This window comes from Coloeus monedula (assembly GCF_965178545.1).
Source record: "Coloeus monedula genome assembly, chromosome: 4".
NCBI classification, from domain to species: domain Eukaryota; kingdom Metazoa; phylum Chordata; class Aves; order Passeriformes; family Corvidae; genus Coloeus; species Coloeus monedula.
Window position 1 is genome coordinate 3,026,181 of NC_138784.1, and position 21,441 is coordinate 3,047,621.

Here is a 21,441-nt window from a genome sequence, read left to right on the forward strand (position 1 = left end):
CTGTTGATGTCTTGTTCCTGGTACTTGACACTGACCATCTTGTCTGTGAAAGGAAGCCCTCCAGCTGGTTTGCCTGATGAGAAGAAAGGAAAGTTTGCTTGGTTTAGTCACTCCACAGAAAGCCATGGTAATGTTCCACTGCGCTCTGTGTCCACACTGTGTGTGTCTGTGTGTCTCTATATCTCTGTGCAGGCTGGTCTACAGCACAGCTTTGTATTCTCCTGCATGTGTGTGCCTGGCTTTGTCTATTGCTTGTGCAGTGTCCTCTTCATGCACTCAGGATGACAAGCTGCTCTGCAAATCAGTCTCTTGCTAATGTCTTCAAAATTGTTTTCCATTTGCAAATAAGCTCAAATATGTCTTGAGAGTGTTTTACCTCATCCTCCAAAATGACTTGCGCAATATCAGCATTTTGGCTTTATTCCTGCAGGGCTTACTCTGGACAAAAAATTTCAATTATGAATGTTGGCTTTTTCTCACAGCTTATTTGACTGTTTCATGTCTATCAGAACATGAATTCAGTTTATTCCTTAATTTGTCTTTCCAAATAGACAAGATCATTAAAACATCTGTCTTCATAAAGGAGCAGGCACCATTAGAGTACAATATTTCGTAGTTCTGTCAAGAGTGCTAGAGAGTCCATTATTTCATAGGGTCCTAAGCACACAGTACAAGAACTTTAGTTTTCCCAAGAAGTGTGTTGGTGGTATGTGAATTGTTGTGATGGGATGAAGGAAAGATAGTTCATTTTGAAGGACATTTCTACCGTAATCCTTTCGAAGCAGTAATGCAGAATATTTTTGGAAGGACCTTCTGATGTCTTTTTAGCCCCTGAAAGAAGGCCGTGCCCCCCTGAGCATCTGCCCAGTTGAAATGCAGAACCTTTTTCTTTTACATTGCCTCATTTTGCACCAATGACCCACAAATAGACATATTCTTACTACTGAGTTGTGTATTCCTACAGGCCATTAGAAATCTCTCCAACAGCCAATAGCACATGCTCTCAAGTCTCATCTGAGATGTGTATCCAACAGCAAATACAGGTCATGCTCTGAAGCTCTGCCAGGCTCCTGGGAGATCTGTTTAACTCCTCCATTCAGTCTTAAGTGTAATTTTTTCATTTGTTTTGTGCATTCCAAAAAGGGTGAGGAGGGAACAGGACACATAGTGGATCCTCCCCATTTTCCTAACTTTAACTGAATGATTACCTATGAAGAGTGATTGGACCTTATGCAGGAACCATGAACAACTGGAGAAATGAAAATGGTGTGGGTTTGAGGAGTTTTTTATGATCTGTAGAAGCAAATAAAATCTTGAGGTTTGATAACAGCTAGACACAGGTTCTTGAATCTAGATGAGAGAGATTGATACCCAAGGCTGCTTTTATTCGGTCTTTGTTCCATGGCACTTCTGTAAAAGCCTAGAAGGTTCTGTCCAGTTCTTAGCCATGAATGTCAACATAAAAGCTCCACCACTGTCCATATTCTTCAGCTCCTTTGTTGGTAATATCTGAGTGGCTCAGAGGGTCTGAATTTCTCTCTTACAACTATAGGTCCAGCTTCTAGGTGTAAGGTTTAATCACATTAACAGGTAGTATATGACAGATGAGCCATCAGTATTCTTTATGTGGTGTTTGCTGGTGGCTATCAGAAGCTGTTTATCTGCATGCATCTCAATCCTGGTACCTTTTATTTGTGTTCTAATCATTGCACAAAGGATTGGGGAGGGCACTGAGGTGGTTGGGCTACTGCAGGTAAAGAGGCGGGTTTTTTTAAAGAGTTCCATGGAATCAAAAAAAAGCTTCTTGTTGGGTTTGTCAGGTTTTTTACTTTCTAGTGGTTCTCATTCATAAAATTTCCAGGAACTGACTCTGAAAGAAGGAGAGCAGCTGCTTCTTCCCTTTTCTTTAGCATTTGAGTAGCTTGTATGTTCCTGAAGTCTACCTGCCCAGCCTGCTCTGTACAGGGAGGCACTAGACTTGCTCAGCAAATTGTTTAATCCCCAGGAGCTGCAGCTGAGGGTCTTTTCATGAAGCCAGTTCCTTCAATTATGGGCTCATTAAGAGCTGTGCCAGGTTCTAATGGCCATCCCTCTCTCTTTCTTCCCTTTGACTCTTGCAGTGAGCATGCCCACCAGCGAGACCGAGTCCGTGAACACCGACAACGTCCCTGGAGCGGATATGGAAGGCGAGAACTGCGGCGCAAGGCTGGCGTGAGTACCTGCACACAGATAAGGTGTTAGGGGCCGGGTTGAACTGGGGGGTAAAGCCAGGGCAAGTGTCAGGCTTTTTAGGATGAAGAAAACCCCACAGGGGGTGAAAGGAGAGGCTGCAGAAGATCCATTGAGCCCGGTTCTTATCTTAATTGCAATGTTAACTCACTGCGGACATTAGTGAAGAGCCTCTGGTTTGACACAGATGTAAATAAAGGACAGGGTGCCCAGAATAAGCAGATCTGGTTTTGCATAACAGCTAAAAGAGGAACTGGTGGATAACAGTGTTCTTCTTTTAAAATTCCTCATTGGTGATAGACTTTTGAAACCAGTATGTGTAGACTGAAGAGTGGAAATGACTGGTTTATTTTAATTTTTCTAAAGATTCTTGTACACTTTACAGCGTCTTGTAATAGAAATACATTGCTGATAACTCCCATCCTGCAGACTGAATTGCACCCTTCAAATGCTGGACAGAGTAGTGTAGTGACAAAGAAATGCAACAGTTAGGAGGGATTAATGCCTCCTTGAAATTGTACCGTTGTAATTAGTGGAGATTCTTAAGAACGTGTGAGATAGCAGTTATGAAATGCCATAATATGTGGTGTATTTTTTAGCCTCAGAGAGAGCAAGAATAGGCAGGAAGTGTCCTTTATTCCCTTTTGCATTAAACAAGAATGGACTTTATGCTCTGGGGCAATACATTATTCCCTCCAAATGTCCTTGAAACATGAGCTAAACATATCTGTGCTATAGCTTGTACCATGCTGGAGTATTTTGAGGTTTTTTCCTATCTTGGGAGCTACCTTGAGCCCTTGGGTGTTACTTGAATGGACCAGATGGGATCCATCCTAGGGTGATGAGGGAGCTGGCAGAAGAGCTCTCCAAGCCACTCTCCATCATTTATCTTCAGTCCTGGCTCACCAGGGAGGTCCCAGATGACTGGAAGCTGGACAATGTGATGCCCATCCCTAAAAAGCCAACAGGAGGATCCAGGAAACTACAGGTTGGGGACACAGTGGCTGGACGGTGGCCAAGCAGGAAGGGGCCTGGGGCTATGATTGACAGCAGCTGAACATGAGCCAGCAGCGTGCCCAGGTGGCCAAGAAGGCCAAGGGCACCTGGCCTGGATCAGGAATATGTGGCCAGCAGGACCAGGGCAGTGATCCATTCTTCCCCTGTACTCGGCCCTGCTGAGGCTGCACCTTGAGTCCTGGGGCCAGTCCCAGGCCCCTCAGAGATGCTGGGGTGAGTCCAGAGAAGGGCAGCAAGGCTGGTGAAGGCTCTGGAGTCTTACAAGGAGCAGCTGGGGGAGCTGGGAGTGTTCAGCCTGGAGAGGAGGAGGCTCAGGGGAGAGCTCATCACTCTCTACAAGTACCTGAAAGGAGGCTGGAGCCAGGTGGGGGTCGGGCTCTGCTCCCAGGAAACAGCGACAGGACAAGAGGAGAGTCTGAAGCTGTGCCAGGGGAGGTTTAGTTTGGACATTAGGAAGAAGTTCTTCACAGAAAGGTGATTGGGAATTGGAAAGGGCTGCCCAGAGAGCTGGTGGAGTCACCATCCCTGGAGGTGTCTCAGCAAAGGCTGGATGTGCCATGGTCTGGTTGACAAGGTGGTGTTTGGCTATAGATTGGACTCAATAATCTCAAAGGTCTTTTCCATGCTAGTCAATTCTGTGTGATTCTGTGATCTGCATTAAAAGATGTGGTATGTGGAATATATTGCCATTTCAATCTCTGCTTTCCTTTATCAGTCAGTGACTAACAAGCCTCAGGAGAAATTATTTGTGATTGCTTTCCTTCACCTGCCCACTGTTGTGAACCTGCTGAGTCTTTTAGTTTAGATTATGAACGCTTTCCTGCAGGAACCAGGCCAGATGTATTCACAGCACTGGGGCAGTTGTAGCCCTTTCTTTGGCACCTCACAAAGTTGCTTGTGCTCTTGGCACAGTGCAGGAAGCATCAGATGGATCCAGTTTGGAGAACCATCTATATTCTGCAGTTTTGGTTCACAGAATCACAGAATGGGTCGGGTTGGAAGGGACCACCCTGGGTCATCTGGTCCACTGACCAGAGTGGCAGCCAGAGCTGACCCCGACCTTCACATCTCCAACAAGGCCTTCCCTGTTTGTTACAATGAAGTTGAGCAGCACACCTTTCCTTGGGGGCACCTCCACTACCTGCCTCAGAAAGTTGCCATCCTTGCTTTCCAGGACACCCCTGGACTGTGCTTTGCTGTGTTGCTTCTCCAGAATATATCAGAGTAGTGAAGTCCCTCATAGGTGTGGACACAGGGCCAAGAAGAATGGCAACAGTTACTCTAAGGTTTCAGGTATTTTTAATATTACAGCTTGTATTCATTTAATGTTCTTAATCCCAAAGGATCCTAAAGCACTTTATGGACTGGAAATGCAGGGATTGTTTTCACAGCCATAGAGTTCAGCCACCTTCAGGGTAAAATGTGACAGGTGTTTAAATACAACAGGCACAAGTGTTCAAGGAGCTGTTATGAGGGATAGCTTGTTTTGCACTGAAACTGCATTGGGAATTTTGGCAACTGGAACATAATTATCTTAGCTGGAATGTGGCCAGGAGGGCTGAAGTTAAACCCAACTCTAAATGTAATCATGACTTAGAATGGAGTTCACTTAAAATAGGCCAGCATGCTCACAGGAGAATAGCAGTACCCTGATCTGGCATTAGGAAAAGGGATGGTTAGGTCCAATATATTTTAGGGAAAAAGACACAGGAAAATTACAGGAAAACAGAGCTTCATTTCTTCTTCTCATGTTGCAAATGTTAAAACAGGGCCCAAAGTTTCAGCAGAGCAGGACACGTAAGATTCAGAGAGACAAACAGTTTCCTTGCCACTTTTCACTTCATCTGAAAATGGGTGATGTATAGTAGGAAAATTGAAGTCTGTTATTGAGAAGAGTTTTTCTAGTCCTTACCCAAGGACAGCTGAGATCCCCAAGGCCTCCCTCAGATTGCTTTTCATCTCTAAGAGATGGATAAGCTCCTTCCTCCATGAAAATTAATGGCTGTATCATTGAATAGGAAATTTTGGAGTGAGATACAAATTTTGCCAATGCTGCCTGCTTTTGTAAAATGTTTGTTTCAAACTTGTGGATCTGCAGATTCCTTAGTTACAGGCCAATTCAGACCTGCCTTTGATTCTGAGGTTTAGAATCCTTTCTGGTTTGTTTTGTCATTGTATCACACACTTTGGCAAACAGAGAAACCAGCTTTCATGGTTTCAAGAAGTATTTAGTGCTCTTCTTTTTACTGAGTCCTCATTCAAACCCCACATAAGTCAACATTCCTTCTGGAACATATAAAATGCAAGCAAGGATTTATTTGAATGAGCATGTTCTTTTATTGGAACCTGACTAAGAATCAGAATCTGGCCCAGTATTCAGGAATAGTGAAAATCCATGTGGGAAGTCAGTGGAGCTTTTCAAAAAAGCTCCTCATCAAGTACTAGATTTTGAGTAAGCATTAATAATTACAGTCATGTCATCCTGGTTTGCTCTAGTTGAAGATTAAACCAGGGCTTTTGAGCAGTATCCTACTCTCTGTTTTTGCAGTTGGAATACCCAAGATTTTTGTTCATTTGTTGAGTTTCATCTGTTGCAGATGAGTCTCGATATTTTTACCAGCATTCTAAACTCACCCCATGGCCATGAGTCCCCACTGCTTTGCTATGAACACACACTTTCCCAGAGGGCAGGGGCTGCTCTGGGCAGGCTGCAACCAGACATGACTGAGGCAACATCGGGCTTTCAAGTCAAAGGCAATATATTCATTTATTTATTTATTTATTTATTGGCATCAGGCTGCCTAGGGCGTTTAACCACCCAGCACCACCACTGCAGTTATAGGCTGAGCTTGCCATCAAAATGCACTCATGATAAAAGGGAAAAAAGGCCCAGGAGACTGAAAGAAAAAGAATTTTTCATTGAAAGCAACTTAGAATTGCTTGCTGTTCTTTCTGTTCTTTTAAAATGCTGTGGAGTTTTGAAAGGCTGGGTCTGTGAATGACAGAAAGATCTGCTTGAGAAGCCAGGCTCAAACGTACCTTTTGGAAAAGGAGATCTTCCCTGACAGCCTTTCTCAGCTCCACAGAGACGTATGCTGTGTGAGATCAGGAGAGTACCTCTCAAACACGAACTACTGCCTACTGATGAATTGTCTCACAGAAGCCTTTATTTCTCCAGTATCCATGCTATAGAAACTGTCTCCATCAACTGTCCTCTCTGGAGTGATGCCAGCCTTCAAACCAGCAGGAGTTTCAGGAGGAATCTAACATCTAATTTCTCTTTACTTGTTGTGTAAATCAAATTTATTAGAACTACAACAAAACAAACAAACAAAAAAACCCCAATTTCATTCGTAATAATTTCTGGTGTAATTCTGCTGGCAACAGGAGTGCTGTGGCACAGCACAGTTTGCTTCCTAAGGGTATTCACTTTATCAGGCACCTGAATTTGAAAATGGTTTCACAGGCTTCCACAGGACATTGAAAAGCATCCCACGACTTCCACAGTATATTATTCCTGTCGTGCTATTGCCTTGTAGTGGGCTGACATCTGCCCTGCAGTAGGAGCACAACAGCTTTTATCCTCAAGAACACTTGGAAGTGGAACTTATTTGGATGTGTCACAGCTTTCATAACCTGTTGCCTCAGGGTACAAAGAAACACGTTCCTGTGCAGCAGGCGTCAGTGGGATACACCCAGAACCAGGAGCAGTGGGGTTCTGGTTACAGGGTATCCTTACACCCAGGGCTTCCCAACAGAGAGTAATTCCCCTGAGCCTCTGTGGCTGCTGCTGTGCAGGACTCCGATTCCTGAGGACAGGCCATTGCTCATAATCAGGAGTAATCTTTTCTGTGCAGGGTGTCAGCATATATAATCTTCCAATACAAGCAGAATGTTAGTTTTCTAATACGACCATGCAGATCTGGAGTGCCACAAAAGAGCTCACTTTTATACATATGCATTAGCTAAAAAAAGACCTTTGTGGAAACTAATGCTCAATAGAAAAGTGAAGCACTTGAGCTCAAAGGGAAAGAGAGCTTAAAATTATCTGCTTTCATTGAAACAATAACCTACTTGGCATTTTTGCCTTGGCCAGGATTTCCATACATATGGGGGACAATTCAATTGCTTTTCCGCCAAAGACAGTTCCAACAATAAAACAGGATAAACCAAAATGAACAACCTGCACTGGCTTTCCAACTGAAAACAGTGTGTCCTGAAAATTCTGTGAGCAATGGAAGCTTTCCCTGGCAGCTGAATGGTCAGTGATTTTTCCCTTGGTGCTTTTCTGGCATGGAAAATAATTCCGGTGCAGTTCTTGCAATAATCAGGATAGGAGCCAGTGGTAAAGGTGAAAGTTTTCTTGCAGGTTTGTTGTAGTTGCTGCTGATTTTCACCTTATGAGAAGATGGTCTCCTTGTGATGTGATGGAACCAAAGGAACAACAGTGGGAAGAAAAGTTTGCCAAAAGCTCTGAAACCACTGCTGACTTCAGCAGGAAAACTCACAGGATCAAACCTTATGTGCCAGTATCAGATACTGCTCTCCAACTTATTATGAGCAAGGTGTTTTTAATATTCACGGTCAGCTCTGGGTGTGTATCTAAAGGACAGTAGCATGCCCTTATGGAAGAGGAAATATCTTCCTGCTTCAGATTCCTGTGACTTGCCACAGCGAGAGCAAGGTTATTTACTGAATGCCTAAATGCTGGCTTATTTTCCCAGCCTGTAAGAAAGCTTGTTGAATAGCAAACCAACTCAATTTTATGCTGGACAGATCCAATTTTCTTACATATATTCTGTAGATTCTTATTGCTGCTGGCCAACAACTTCCTCTTAAAACCAGCATCGCTCCCATCAGGTCAGCATGCTCTCCCGTGCTTCTGCAAGAAGAGCAAGAATGTAAAAAAAGAGACAAGAGGCATCACTGTGTGAAGTCGGCTGAAATCCAGTGATTGCCTCAGCAGGAGGATCTCAGTCCACATCAGAATGCATCAGAATTTGTCTCAGTCCACATCAGAAGTTGTCCAGGTCCAGTCACCTGTTCTGTTTTACACTTTTAATTAACGTTCAGAAATGAGAAAGGATCACGGCATGCTCCCGTACATCTCCCCGGGGTTAGCTGTGTTATAGCAGGCAGGATGGGGGCCCATTGCTTCAGTGTGAATCACAGAAACTTAGCAAGGGCAGAACCTGGCCCTAACGCTTTATTAGGCTGGGAGTTCATCAAGTGTGCTGCATACACTCCTGAAAAGGTCTATCACTATATGTTTTGCCCCAGTAATGTGATGCCACCTTAGGGTGGCTGCCATCTCCTCAGGTGTGCCACCATCCTGACTAGAAGTAATGAAATGTCATCAGCAGGAACAGAGGGAAAATTGTGCCACCTTACCAATAACTGCAAGAATGCAGCACATGGCACCAAAACAGAATCCATGTCACACCAGGACTGCCTTCTCACAGTTCTAAAATCTGTAGGATACGGCCAGTGAAGCTCTTGGGATGTTCCCCGAAGTTGTATATAACCTAGAAGCTTAATAATGTCCTTTTCTGTGTTGCTGCTTTTCTGACAGCTTTTGCTGGTATCCAAAGGCTTTTGTGAGTCCTCATGGAGGTATCATTGCCTCTAAGCTGGGATTGCATAACATAAAAGTAGTTGTGACCAGAGTGTTGGATAATGGCCATGTTTGATAATGCCCACACCCAGAACACAACTGTAATGTGGCCTTTGTGTCATGCTTGGTGACCTACAAGATTTTTCCAGAATTGTCTGTTGTGCATACAATTCCACAGAGCCCTCAATCCCTGTTACACAAAACTGTCACATCCTTCCCAAATGCCTTCTCTAGTGTCCACCATGAGCAGGGAAATGGAGACTTTATGTCTCAGAATGTGGGATATCTCATTACATTTGAGTTATGCTGATTATCCAGAGTTTATGTGGATTAGAAATTTTAAATTTCACTGTCTTATCTGTGTGTTCTGTGTAACTATATAAGGTTGGAGGAGTTTTAGAGAATTTCAAAGATAGCTAGTCAAACAGTAGAGGTCTGATTTTTGTGTTTGACTTTCTAAAAGATAAGCTGAGTTACATGGCTCCTATGATAAAAACACTCAGTAGCGATCTGAAGTGGTTTTCATTAGGCTCCCATACCATAATTTTAGACAAGAGTTTCTCAAGACATTCCAGAGTTGGACACGGTTGGAGGCACCCTCTTTCTCCCAAAGACCTAAACCTCCCAGGACACCAGGGATGCAAGAGATCCATGTTTAAACTCAGCAGAGAATCTGGTCCACTCTGAACCCATTAAGTGCCACAAGCACTGCAGCAAGGCCCTAAATCCAGGCTATTTGACAGCCTCCAGTGATGCCATAAAAGCATTTTTTATGTGACATTGGTAACCCAAGTTCTGAAAAAAACTTAATCATGAGAGTCATTTGAAAAATGTTGTTTCATATTCGTGCATAATGTTTTCAGAAACATTTATTATACAGTTTATTTCCAAAATTCCATTTCACTCTCTGATTCTACCTCTAAATATAAATCTAATCCTCCTTCCTTGTCCCGTTCTATATATATAGCACACCCACATGTGATAAAGCCTTCTGCCACAGCAGTAAGGAAAGGTGGAGGGAGGGGGATGAAGGCTGTAGGTAACCTGTGGGAGCACTGAATGCACTTGGCTGCTGCTCATAGTGCTCCAAAGATATAATTATCACATGCATGATGAGTACTACACCTGCTGCATCTCTTTTGCTTAAATAAATAAAAGATTCCAGTGCAGCCTCACTGGGAAACCATTAACCAGAGAGGTCACCAGAGGATTTCACGCTCCCTGTCCTTCCCCTTCCATCTTGCTCTCTGGCTCGCTCTCTCTCTCTCTCTCCCGCCTCTTCTGTCCCTGCCAAATTTCACCACCTCCTTTCCAGTGCTCAGATTTCTGCTTCCTTGTGATTTTTCCATCTTTCCACTTCCCGTCTTTGAGCCTTCTTTCCTGTTGCCTGTAAATCCGCAGAATTCTCAGTGAGAAGTTGGGATAGCTGTACCATGAAGGATGGGCTTTGTAGGTGCTTCACCTGGCATCCTTGTTAGAGCTTGCTTTGTCTCTGCAGCATAATTTACATTCTGCTCTGACAGTGCATTATTTCTTCTTTCTCAAGAGTCTTGCACGTGTCTGTAACCTCACTGCTGCCCAGTGTGTGTCCTAGACAAGCTGCCTGTGACACAGCAGGAATGATGTATTTGGGTATTTGGTGCAAAGGCTTTTTTCTTTTTTTGGCTCGGCCCATCTGCTGGTGAAAAGTTCCCCTGACTAAAATCTCTTCCACACAAGGAACCTGACCTATCACTGTTTACTTGTCAGTAACTGATGTCCTCAAGCAGGGACAGGACCATTGTTAGGGCTGCTACAGTAAGTAGTATCAGATGCTTGGAGAATTACATTCTCCCATCTCTGCTAACAGTGAATCCAATTCTGAGGCAGTGCAGTAAGACCTCTGCTGACTGTTGTCAACAATGACTCACTTTCCCGTCATGGAGGGAACCTTAAGGAATGCTTCAACCCAGCAGAAATACTTCGTTCATAGTCATTCCCCAGATTCTCATTTCTGATGGTATTGCTAGCTGATTTTGCAGCTTCCTAAATCACCTCTGACTCATGCCATTGTATCCACATACGTTTATTTCCCTCTGTGCACCATTACGGGTTTAGCAAAAGGCAGCCAAAGTGTTCAAAGTCCTTACAGGACGTGTGTCAAGCAGAGCAAGGTAGTGGTTAAAGAGCTGGGGCCTATTTCTAGCTTTGCCTGTGACCTCTCATAAAAGATTAATGAGATTATTTAGGTGAATAAATCCAAATGCCTGGAATTAGATATTTAAACACATACATAGTGGGAATATGGCCAAATCTTATGGGACGCTTAATTCTCAAAATTTCATTGATAGCAACAGAATCTGTTACTGTACAGACCCATTTGAGTGCAAACCAGTTTACACAGATAACCAAGACAAATAAGTGTTAGTATCTAAGTTTGAAAATATTTGCCATGCACTGGTCTTGCTTCAGCTGCTGAAAAAAAAAGCAGTGTTTTCACCATTATTGTTTCATAATGTGCTTAGGTATCCTGGAGTGACAGGTGACATGTGAAAGCAACAATTCTGTCTGTATAAAGTCATACATATTTTAATATAAGGAAAAGAAAAGTAGCTAATTTTTTTTTTAATAGTCATTCTTAAGAAATACATTTGGCAGCAGTTGTAGAGTGCCCCTAGCATTAGGCCAGCCTTTCACCCAGGAGAAATTCCAGTTCACTGATATCTGTAGGTGGTAGAATCCCACCATGGCATGACTTCTGCTTCATGAGTCCCACCAAAACACAAGATTTGGGTATTGGGGAATTCTAGCCATGCCCAGTGCCTACATTGTCTTACAACAGATCCAAGGGGAAACCAGCATGGATTAAAAAAAGCATTGAGCTTAACTTTGTTTCTTTCTATTGATATTTTCATGAAAGATGGGAGGTATGGGACAGCTTCAGAGACTCTAATGACAATTCTTGTCTTTCAGGCATCGAATCTCAAAATCAAAATTTAGGTAAGTAAAACTGACTCTTGTTTTTCTCCTTTTTACTCTTTTTGTTCTTTTCTGAAGTGGTTTACACCAGCATCTCTGGGATGCAGTGGTGATTCTAGGAGATCCTGCTAAATATGTCAGATTTTTGTAATAAATCAAGATTGTTTTTCTTAGTTCCGTACTGAAATAAGGCACAGGGACTATTGACCTCTGAAGTACCTATCTATGCTATCTATGTATATCAAACCATAAAACATAAAATCAGAAATAAAAAGCCACTTCAACCCCATAATTATACTACATCCATCAACATCAACCCTGTCAGCTCAAGGCTCTCTGTTGCACTGCTCTGCTTTGCTTGATTGTAAATATTTCAACTGGTGAAGTTTCCATCTTACTTGTGAAACTCTCCTGTTCACCCTGGAACGTGGGGTGCTTCTCTGGTGGCGTTTGGTTCTCTGTTGACTTAGAGGTTTTGGAAAAGTGAAGCAGTCCCAAGGTGGCCATTTGTGGGATTTCACTGGGGAGGCTGACTGAACTCATGGATCTTGGTTGTTAAGGTTCACTTCTACCCCTTTGGTAGGAGCTCAGCTGCCTCCATAATCCTGAATCCAAAGTCAATTTTACAGAAAAACTAGATGAATTTTCAGAAAAACTGGAGCAAGTAAGTGTGTGCTTCCAGTTACCTAAGGAGCAATGTCAATTTAGGGATGCACATATATGACATCCCCATGTAAAGGTTGTAGATATAAGCACAATCTTTACATACACTGTCATGTGCATGCACATTTGTGCACGAGTACACGCAAAAGCGTGTGGGATTGCAAATAGTTCAATGACAACATCAATGTCAAAGTGTGGTGCCCACTTTGGAAGTTGGGAAGGTTATTTCTTGTCCCAAATGCACTGCAAAACACACAATGTATCTGTTTGTGAGGGACTGGGTGCCTTTACAAATTGCATAGGTAAAACACTGTAAATTTGACCACCCGTTGAAATGCTGTTGCCAAATTCTCATCCATGTTGCGTTTGCATCGTCTGGCTTTAGTTCCTACAGATGTGAACCCTGATCCTCAAGCATGGCTGTGGTTTGCCACTGGAAATTATACACAGGACAAGAGTAGCCAAGAAAAGTTCTTTCTCCTGAAACATTGTGCGTGTGTGTGGCCCTTCAGACACACACACATATGTATGTAGTACCTATATAAAACTATTAGATTTATTATACAGTGGCAAGTGTTGCCTGGAAACGGGTTGCTATGCAAGTTAAATTCTGAAGAGTAGGAGGTGTGTAATTAGCTTTAAATATCTTCTGTAGTTAGTAATTATCCTGAGAAATCAGTGACACAAGGGGATGTGTTCATGGAAGGCAAACTTTAAAAAGTCTCTTGATTAGCAAATGGTACCCTTAGTTCCAGGCATGAAGGTGAGATGCTGAAGCCCCCGGGCCTCAGGATTTCTTTCAGAACTAGCCCTTGTATTGGGCTTACTCCTGAATGTTGCTGAAAATGTTGCTGGAACTATTCTTTGGATATTATTTGACCTCACCTGTCCAAGGACTTAATCCTTCAGCTCCATGTGACAGAGTATCTTTCTATTGACTATCCTGAGGCTGGGCAAGGTCCCATTGCAGGCCACAAGCATCAAATACAAGGAGAATATTTATTTTTGTGGCAACTGAGCTAAAAAACCTCTCAGGGTATCTGCAGAGGATGTCTTAATCAGACTAAGATAGTGCTTGAAGACCTTGCAAATTGGTTTAGGACTAACTTTATTCCTATAGCTAGAACGAGGGATGTTCACCACTGTTGACACTGATGAGAGAGTATTTCTCAGGGTGAACTTGAGTTACTCTCTACCATTCTTGAGCAATAAATCAAGACTAGAGTCTCCCTTGACAGAGAGCTGCAATCACCTAAAGATCCCTATCTGAAAAGAACTTTTCCTTCTTCAATTTTTCAAGTCGCTACTGGCGCCGATGGAATCGATTCTGCAGAAGGAAGTGCCGTGCTGCTGTCAAGTCCAATGTTTTCTATTGGCTGGTGATCTTCCTCGTGTTTCTCAACACCCTCACCATTGCCTCTGAGCACTACAACCAGCCAGACTGGCTCACGGAGGTCCAAGGTGAGCAGAAGCTGCTGGTTCTGTTTATTACGGTCAGTGTCAAAAAAGGGAGCTGAGAGAAGAGCTGATGCGTTAAACCACACAATGTGAAAGGAGTGTGCACAGCTCCAAACAGTCCTGTGTCTGTGGAGGATCTTAAATAATACAATAAACTTACCTGCCTGCTGTGGGAGAAGTTACAGGAAAAATGTAAATACCTCGTTTCCAGTCAAAGCAGTATTCCATTGGGTGGAAGTGAAATCAGGTGTTTATGCTTAATTTATATTTGCAGCAACTGGATTCCCAATTTATGGATAGCTACTGGGAGCCCCACATTGTCCAAGGTTTCCCCTGAAATGGCATTTATTATAAATTCTGATTATTAGGGAGATGATGAAGAGTGATTTGTGAAGTTTTTCTGTCTGCAGAACAGAATTCTGAATTCTCTCTGGAGGTGAGAGCAGCTGAAAAGGCTTAATTAAGCAACAGTAGGTAGCACAGCAGCTCCTCTATTCCCACCCTCCTCTGCAGATGATGGGTGTGAAGGCAGGTTGTGCACAGGAAGGCGTGTCCCTGCCACTGGAGGTTGTGTAATACATTGCAGCTGTATGTGCAGTACGCAGGAACTGCTGTAACCATCTTGCTAAAACATTTCTGTGAATGAGATGCCCACGCTTTCCAAGTTCATTCTTTGACCCAAGCTTATGTGAAGTTCACTTTTAAGACTGATCCTTAAAGTGCTTTCTTAGAAGCAAGGGCCAAGGATTAGTTGTGATGATCTTTTGACTAAGTTTCCTTAATCTGTTTCTTTTTGTTTTTCATGAGACACTGCCAATAAGGTGCTGCTAGCTCTTTTCACGGCAGAGATGCTGCTGAAGATGTACAGCCTTGGTCTCCAGGCCTATTTTGTGTCCCTCTTCAACCGCTTTGACTGTTTCATTGTGTGTGGAGGCATCCTGGAAACGATCCTGGTGGAGACAAAGATCATGTCACCGCTGGGCATTTCGGTTTTGAGATGTGTCAGACTCCTGAGAATATTTAAAATCACAAGGTACTTTATTGCTTCTTTGGGACTGGAGGAGGGCTACTGCTCAATGCACAACATGTAGAGGTACAGGTCACTCACGGGCCTGTTTATTTTCACTTTTTCTGCCACTAATTAGGCAGTGAGAGCACTAGATTAGCAGTCCTCATCTTCTGAAGTCTGTAGCAGGGTGGGGAGGGCTGTACAGACTGGATATCTAACCCTGATGTGAGTGCTGAGGAGTCTGGCATAGGCAGCTGGAGACACCTGATACTGTGTAAAGTGCTAAATTGAAATCTGGAACAGTGTGAACTGAGCTCAGGCTCTTACAGTCCCCTGCAAAAGACAGAGAAAACCAAAACAGCAGATAGCCTTGTGACCTTCTCTGATGCTTTTTGGTGACAGAGAGGAGCCTGAAAGACTGCTTTGAGCCAAAAGAACATTTGAGTGAGGAGCCCATGCCAGCCCTAGTAGGCTCAACAGTGACCCGAGTGGGAGATTGTGCCAACACCAGCAGCTATAGGCAAAGGATATTGCCAGCTATTCCCCTTCCAGGGAGTCCAGCATGAAGCAGCAGCTTTATGAAGAAACCAGACTTTTTCCAGCTTCCAGTATCTCCTCTTCTTCCTTTTTGTTCTTTTCCCTCTCCCTCTGCACAAAGGCACAGTGATATCTATTAAACAGTCACTGCTTGCTGAGCCAGGCACAACCAAAACACCAGCTCGGTGTGACAGGGCTTTTTCAGCTTGAGGGGAGTTTGTAGGAGAGATCAGCTCCAAACTTACCCAGAGCTCTTGAAACAAGTCTATCCAAGTACTATCCAAGCAGCACCAGGTCTGTCTTTTCCCATGTGGGTACCAGTCAGCACTTTATAAGAAGCTTGACTGGGGTGGTGAAAGAGTGCTTCTTCTGCATACTCAGCTTCCAAAATGTCCCTACAATCCCTGTAACACCCCCCCACACCCCACCAGAGGAAATTGCTGACAAATTTGAGATAGAAAACACAGCACATAAGAAAAACAAGTCCAAAACTGGAAGATAGTCAAGATGGCTGAGCTGAGAGGCAGGAAAAAACAACAGGCTTGGACATGTGTATCATACAAGATTTGCCCTTAAAGCTTCTGAGGCTCAGATCTCTGGCAGGATGGATGGATTTCAGGGTCAGATGGCAGAGGCAGAAAATCAGTTCACAGTCTCAGAGAGAGAGGCCAAAGCAAGCCTAGAACTATTTCAAAAGGAGGAAAAAGTGGTCAGTTTAGATGTGTGACCATAGAAGAGGGGAAAACATTCCAGAGGGGAACATTCCTTTCCAGAGAGGGGACACAAGGGTTTCCAGCAAGAAAGGCATCTTTGCTCTTTCAGAAAGAGTGGGGCTCTCTGGTCTGGGGACTGTTTTTCCTGGATCTTTGGGTCTGAAGTGTACCCATTACCGACTCCCAGGCCTGGTTTCTGAGGAAAGCAGTAGCTGTTTCAGGCACTGGGTAATCAGATACACCCGGGGCAACAAACCAATAGCTGTAAAAGCATGAGCTTCAACATAGCATCCTGGAGAGGTCATTCTTTTTTCAAGACGTGTCTCCACTCCTGCACAAAATATATAAGCTAGCTAAGAGAATTCTCTAACAGAAAGGCAAACACTGAGAGAATATTATTAATGCTTTAGAAAGCGTGAGCTTGTGGAGTACTCAAATATTGCTAAAGCTTCTGGCAGAGATGTGAGGATGGAACCAATCAGCAGTAGGACTTGTTATACTTGCCTTCTTTCTGCAGAACAATTAAAGTACAATATTTCATGGAAGAAAGTGTTACCTGGAATATATCTCCTGCAATTTGTGCATGGGTCTGTGTGTAAAGCACAGAGCTAAGGAAGAACTCATGATGCATAATGTATTAATCAGATTTTTCTTTCTTTCCTGTTCCTAAAATATTGACAAGTAGGCTGCAGTAGTTTCGAATTTATATGTTTTGTAATTATTCATAATTTTCTTCATAATTCTTCCCTCTGTTGGTGAAGTTCACCCTCATGTGGAAGGCCCTAACAAGAGCCTCCAAAGCAGTATTTTAGGCCCATTCATGCCTTACTGCAGGACAGAATATTTTGGCATTAAAGCAAAACTTTTACCTTCTCTAGTAAATTATAATTTTTTTCTATTATTCACTAAATACAATGAGGATTTATTAGTGACATGATCAGCACTGGTGGAATATCCCACCTGAGTGCAATGATAGTACAGAAAGATACAACACTGGAACACTGGGAGGGGTAGGAGGAATGACAGTGTCGTGTTTTATATCAAACATACATTCATGGGCATCATATACATCATGGGCATGGGGACATACAGTGGAGGTGAGAATTATGATAATCTAGAACATTTAAAAGGCACAAAGCTGGAAAATTACTCTGGTGAGAATGTATCAGTGGGTAGACTATTCTTTATATATTTGTATGGGTTTTCCATGGTAGACACCATGCACAAGCAAATTCTGGGTCATCAAGATGATACAATTCTACAAGAAGCTCCACAGTAGAATAGAAACAAATAAAGACACCATCAGATGAACAATGCATCATTTTAGAAACACTGTTTAGAATGTCAAGAGCAAACATTTCTTCCAAGATTATAAATACATTAGACAAGCAGACAATATAATCTGTTTGTTTTATTCTCCCTAATTTTTAAAATGCTGTGCAGAACATCTCACTTTGCTATGAGAAGACAAATTATTTTCTCATTATAAATAATCCTTTCCTGCTTTATAGGTACTATAGTCCTTTATATGCAAAATATAAATCATTTCATTTGCAACAGCATACAGAAATTTGATGTTTTATACCTAATCCTGCCACTAGGTAAGTCGCTGTTAATTGTAGGGGTGCCCTGGTTTTTGTACCTTCTGTCAAAAATCACTGTCAAAGTGGTTTTATATCGGATAAACAGGGTGGGAAGCTCTCCAATAGTGAGTCTGCCAGCTGTTGCTGCTGTTTTAAGCCCTGCATCTATGATCACCAGTGATGTGATCATAAAGACATGGTGGAAGGCAATGGAGAGAGAGGAGAGGGAAGAGAGTAGAACACATTAAGTTCTAGTCCAGTTCTGCAATTGATTATTGTGTGAGATGTTGAGCAAACCATTTGGCTTCTCTGCATCACTCCTCCACTTTGAAGCAGGGATCACATCCATGTCCCGCTCACCTGGGGTTTTGCAGTACCTCGTTCACTGGCACCCTCAAGGGCCTGGAATCTGCAGTGGGAGCTGTTAAGAGGCACATTCATTTCCCCAAAAGTTTGAGGCAGCAGCACTGCTTTCTCTCATACTTCCCATTAAAAGCTGCTTGGTCCAAAACCTCCTATTCCATCCAGCATCCAGTGCTGTTTTTTCCTTTGTAGTAAGGGGCTAACCAGAGAGGGTGAAGTAGTGAGACCCTTCTTCTTTGGGCTTCAACCATTGCTGAGTTAAAAACCTCGTGTTTCACTGAGTAATCCCAGATCTCCCTTTGGGGGAGTTCATGTTAGTTCTGCAACCACCGAATGTGACAGATGGTAACCTCAGGTCAGGCTTCTAGAACCCTGAGATAACACTGTTGTTATTTTCACATCCTAATCAGTCAAGCATTTCTTATCCTCTCCTTTTTCCTTTTTCTCTTTTTTTTTTTCCCTTGATAGGTTTGTTTACTTTTCTAATGGTGCTGTCTTTCTAGCTAGCACCAGTACACAGATAAAACAGCACTAATCTTATCACCGGGCCATCTCAGTTAATTGCTTGAAGCTTGATACTTATATAGGAATCTGAATCCCAGGTATTGAGCTATTGGTAAGGAATGCAGAGCTGATAGAAGTCTGCAGAGTTGTGAGTTGAGATAGTAAGTCATTTAAACTTAAATTGAGTCACTGGGACTGTTCAGACTGCTCAACTTTACTGCTTCTTAAGGGTACTGCGAGAAAGACCTAGAAAATGTGTGTCCTGGCTGACATTGGAGGACTTGGAGATATTCTGGAGCCCATCAACAACTGCTTTAAGGATGCTGAATTCATTTGACTTTCATCAGAATGAATTTTTCCCTTCTCCTGTGTCACTTCCCCTTCTTTCCAAAGTGTGAAAGTATGTGAGCTGTAAGCATAAACGCAAACACAGGGAGCTGTTACATTGCACATTCCGTGTGGATATTCAGTGGCACTGAGCCCACAGCTTCCATGCCCTTACCTTTGCTCTGTAGTTTTTCATTGCTCATCTCTTTAATTGCAGTTAAACTTTAAAGCATTCTAGTTTTCTCTGAAGTGCTGAAGCTGGGCTGGAGGGAAAACATCACAGCTCTCTTTGAAGCTCCGTCCTTGGAGATGAACCCGCTGCTGACCTTGAGAGGACATGGCCATGTCCCTCTGCAGATCAGATTGCTAACCTTCCTGCAGTGATTGGGCTGCTCGGGCAGTCCTGCCTTCCATGGGACAAGAAAAGTATTCTTTTTGGATTGATACTTGAAAAATATTAATTTAACTGTGATTTTAAGAACCTTTGTCTCTAATGAATATACTACCTTCAGAAAAAAATTATGAGTTGAAGGATCAGGCTTCCATAAAAGAGCCAGAGCACCAGTCTGCCATCCTTTTTACATGGAACTTCTGTCTTCAAGGACAATGTGGTTAGAAATGCAGAATCCTCTGAGTAAAGAAAGTTCAAAGTTATGGGCTTTAGGAGAAGGGACTGGAGGACATTGTCCTGGGTGGATTCTCAAAGCATGGTGGCAGGCCAGGTAGAAGGAAGAACACAGGCAAGCATTGCTGGCTTGCTGAAAGCTGTTGAGGTTTGCTAATAATGTGCATCAAAATGAGACGACTGGAAGGTGTCAGCTAATCTTCAGCCCAATCTGAAAGCTGTGGCAGCCTCAAAGCACAAAAGAGAAGAGCTCGTGACCAGCTAAGCAGTAGATAGGAGTGATTGAGCAGATGCAAGACCAAAGCGGAAGCTGCTTCATGGGTGATGTGGTGAATTCTTTAGAAATTTTTTCTAAAGCCTCTTTCCAGCTCATGACTACTCTGCAGGCTGGCAAAGAGTGCAAACTTATGTGCTGCAGCAAACATGCTGCAGCAACTCTTTGAACCCTAAAGTGGAATCACAAGGGCAAGAAGATCCTTTCCTTGCATCATACATGAGTCAGAACTGGGCACAAGCCTGACTGCACTGGGAGAACAGGTCTTAACCAGCCTCTCTCTTGAATGAAGCCATTTGAAAATGTTCTGCAGCCTGTTTGAGGAAGTATAGAAGGTTTGATAACCAAAAAACCCAGTGATGTTGTGCTCTTCCAAATGAATGTAGATCTGGAGCTTGTTTTAGGGTCCTTGTAAAAGGAGCATTGGTATCTTCCCTCTCAATCCCAGAGAGCTCAGCAACCTCTCTGTGAGTGAGCCCAAGCACTTACACACACACACACCAAATTTTGGGCAAGTTTGTATTCGCATCCAAACAGTTTCCCCATCTGTTCTTGTTAGTTATTACAGGCCATTCTCTGGAGTGAGGTATTCTGGCTGCCATAGCATCTGTGAGTGTTGTAATGAGGTTGGTTAGAATGTAACTCACTGAAGCAGCAAGAACTAATCACGGTATATTGATATAAGATGAGCAGAGCCTTAGATGGAGAGGGCTGTAATAATCTTCTGGGTGTGTGTGTGGAGTGGGGGGTGGAAGGAATTGTGCATGTACACGTGTGGTAGTAAAATTACTCATTAGCTGCAGTAGGTCTCGTTATCTTAGGGAAGCACATCAATGATTCACGGCTTAACAGGGTGTTTGGAAATGCCTGCTTTACACAGAAGGCAGCCTGAACCAATATCCTGTGCAGTCCATGAGCACCTGTCTCAAACTGAAGGAATTTTAACTGCTTCTATTTTCTCTCCCAGATATTGGAACTCCCTGAGTAATCTTGTGGCTTCACTCCTGAATTCAGTCCGCTCCATTGCCTCCCTGTTGCTGCTTCTCTTCCTCTTCATCATCATCTTCTCCCTCCTGGGGATGCAGCTCTTTGGGGGCAAGTTTAACTTTGATGAGATGCAGACCAGGAGGAGTACATTTGACAACTTCCCTCAGTCCCTCCTGACTGTGTTTCAGGTAAGGGCACGAGTGGTCCCTGTGGGGCCAGCACGTTGTGTTTCCATGGGGCAAGATAGGTCCTGCAGCCTGACAGTCCCCAGGACAGCACATGACCCTAACAGCTGCAGGAGCAGGGTGCCTGGTTGTGCTGCCAGCACACGGCATTCCCTCTCAAAGTGGGAAACGAGGATAAAACCCCTCTGTGCTGCAAGGCCACTGGGTCATTGCAGGGCAGGGCAAGAGAACAGCCACTGCCATGTCCCAGGGCAGCACAGCGTGCCAAAGCCCAGCCCTGCTGCTGTCCTCCCCGCGCTGGGGAACAAATATGTGCTCACAGCCCCGCAGAAGTAATCCCGCAGCCTTTAAGCCCTCTGCAGTTTTGGGAGTGATCCATCAAGAGCATCAGGATG

The 21,441-nt window shown here is 43.4% G+C and overlaps 1 protein-coding gene across 1 annotated transcript in view; it reads left to right on the forward strand.

Moving 5' to 3' along the window:
• Positions 1 to 21,441, forward strand: part of CACNA1C (calcium voltage-gated channel subunit alpha1 C) — a gene marked incomplete at both ends in the record, with an annotated part of 458,232 nt that overhangs the window by 341,618 nt on the left and 95,173 nt on the right. The window contains 5 exons of the mRNA XM_082279808.1: positions 2,121 to 2,211; positions 11,813 to 11,839; positions 13,782 to 13,942; positions 14,747 to 14,972; positions 20,842 to 21,049. Of these exons, the coding sequence (XP_082135934.1) occupies positions 2,121 to 2,211; positions 11,813 to 11,839; positions 13,782 to 13,942; positions 14,747 to 14,972; positions 20,842 to 21,049 (713 nt within the window). The remainder of the gene's footprint in view (positions 1 to 2,120; positions 2,212 to 11,812; positions 11,840 to 13,781; positions 13,943 to 14,746; positions 14,973 to 20,841; positions 21,050 to 21,441) is intronic.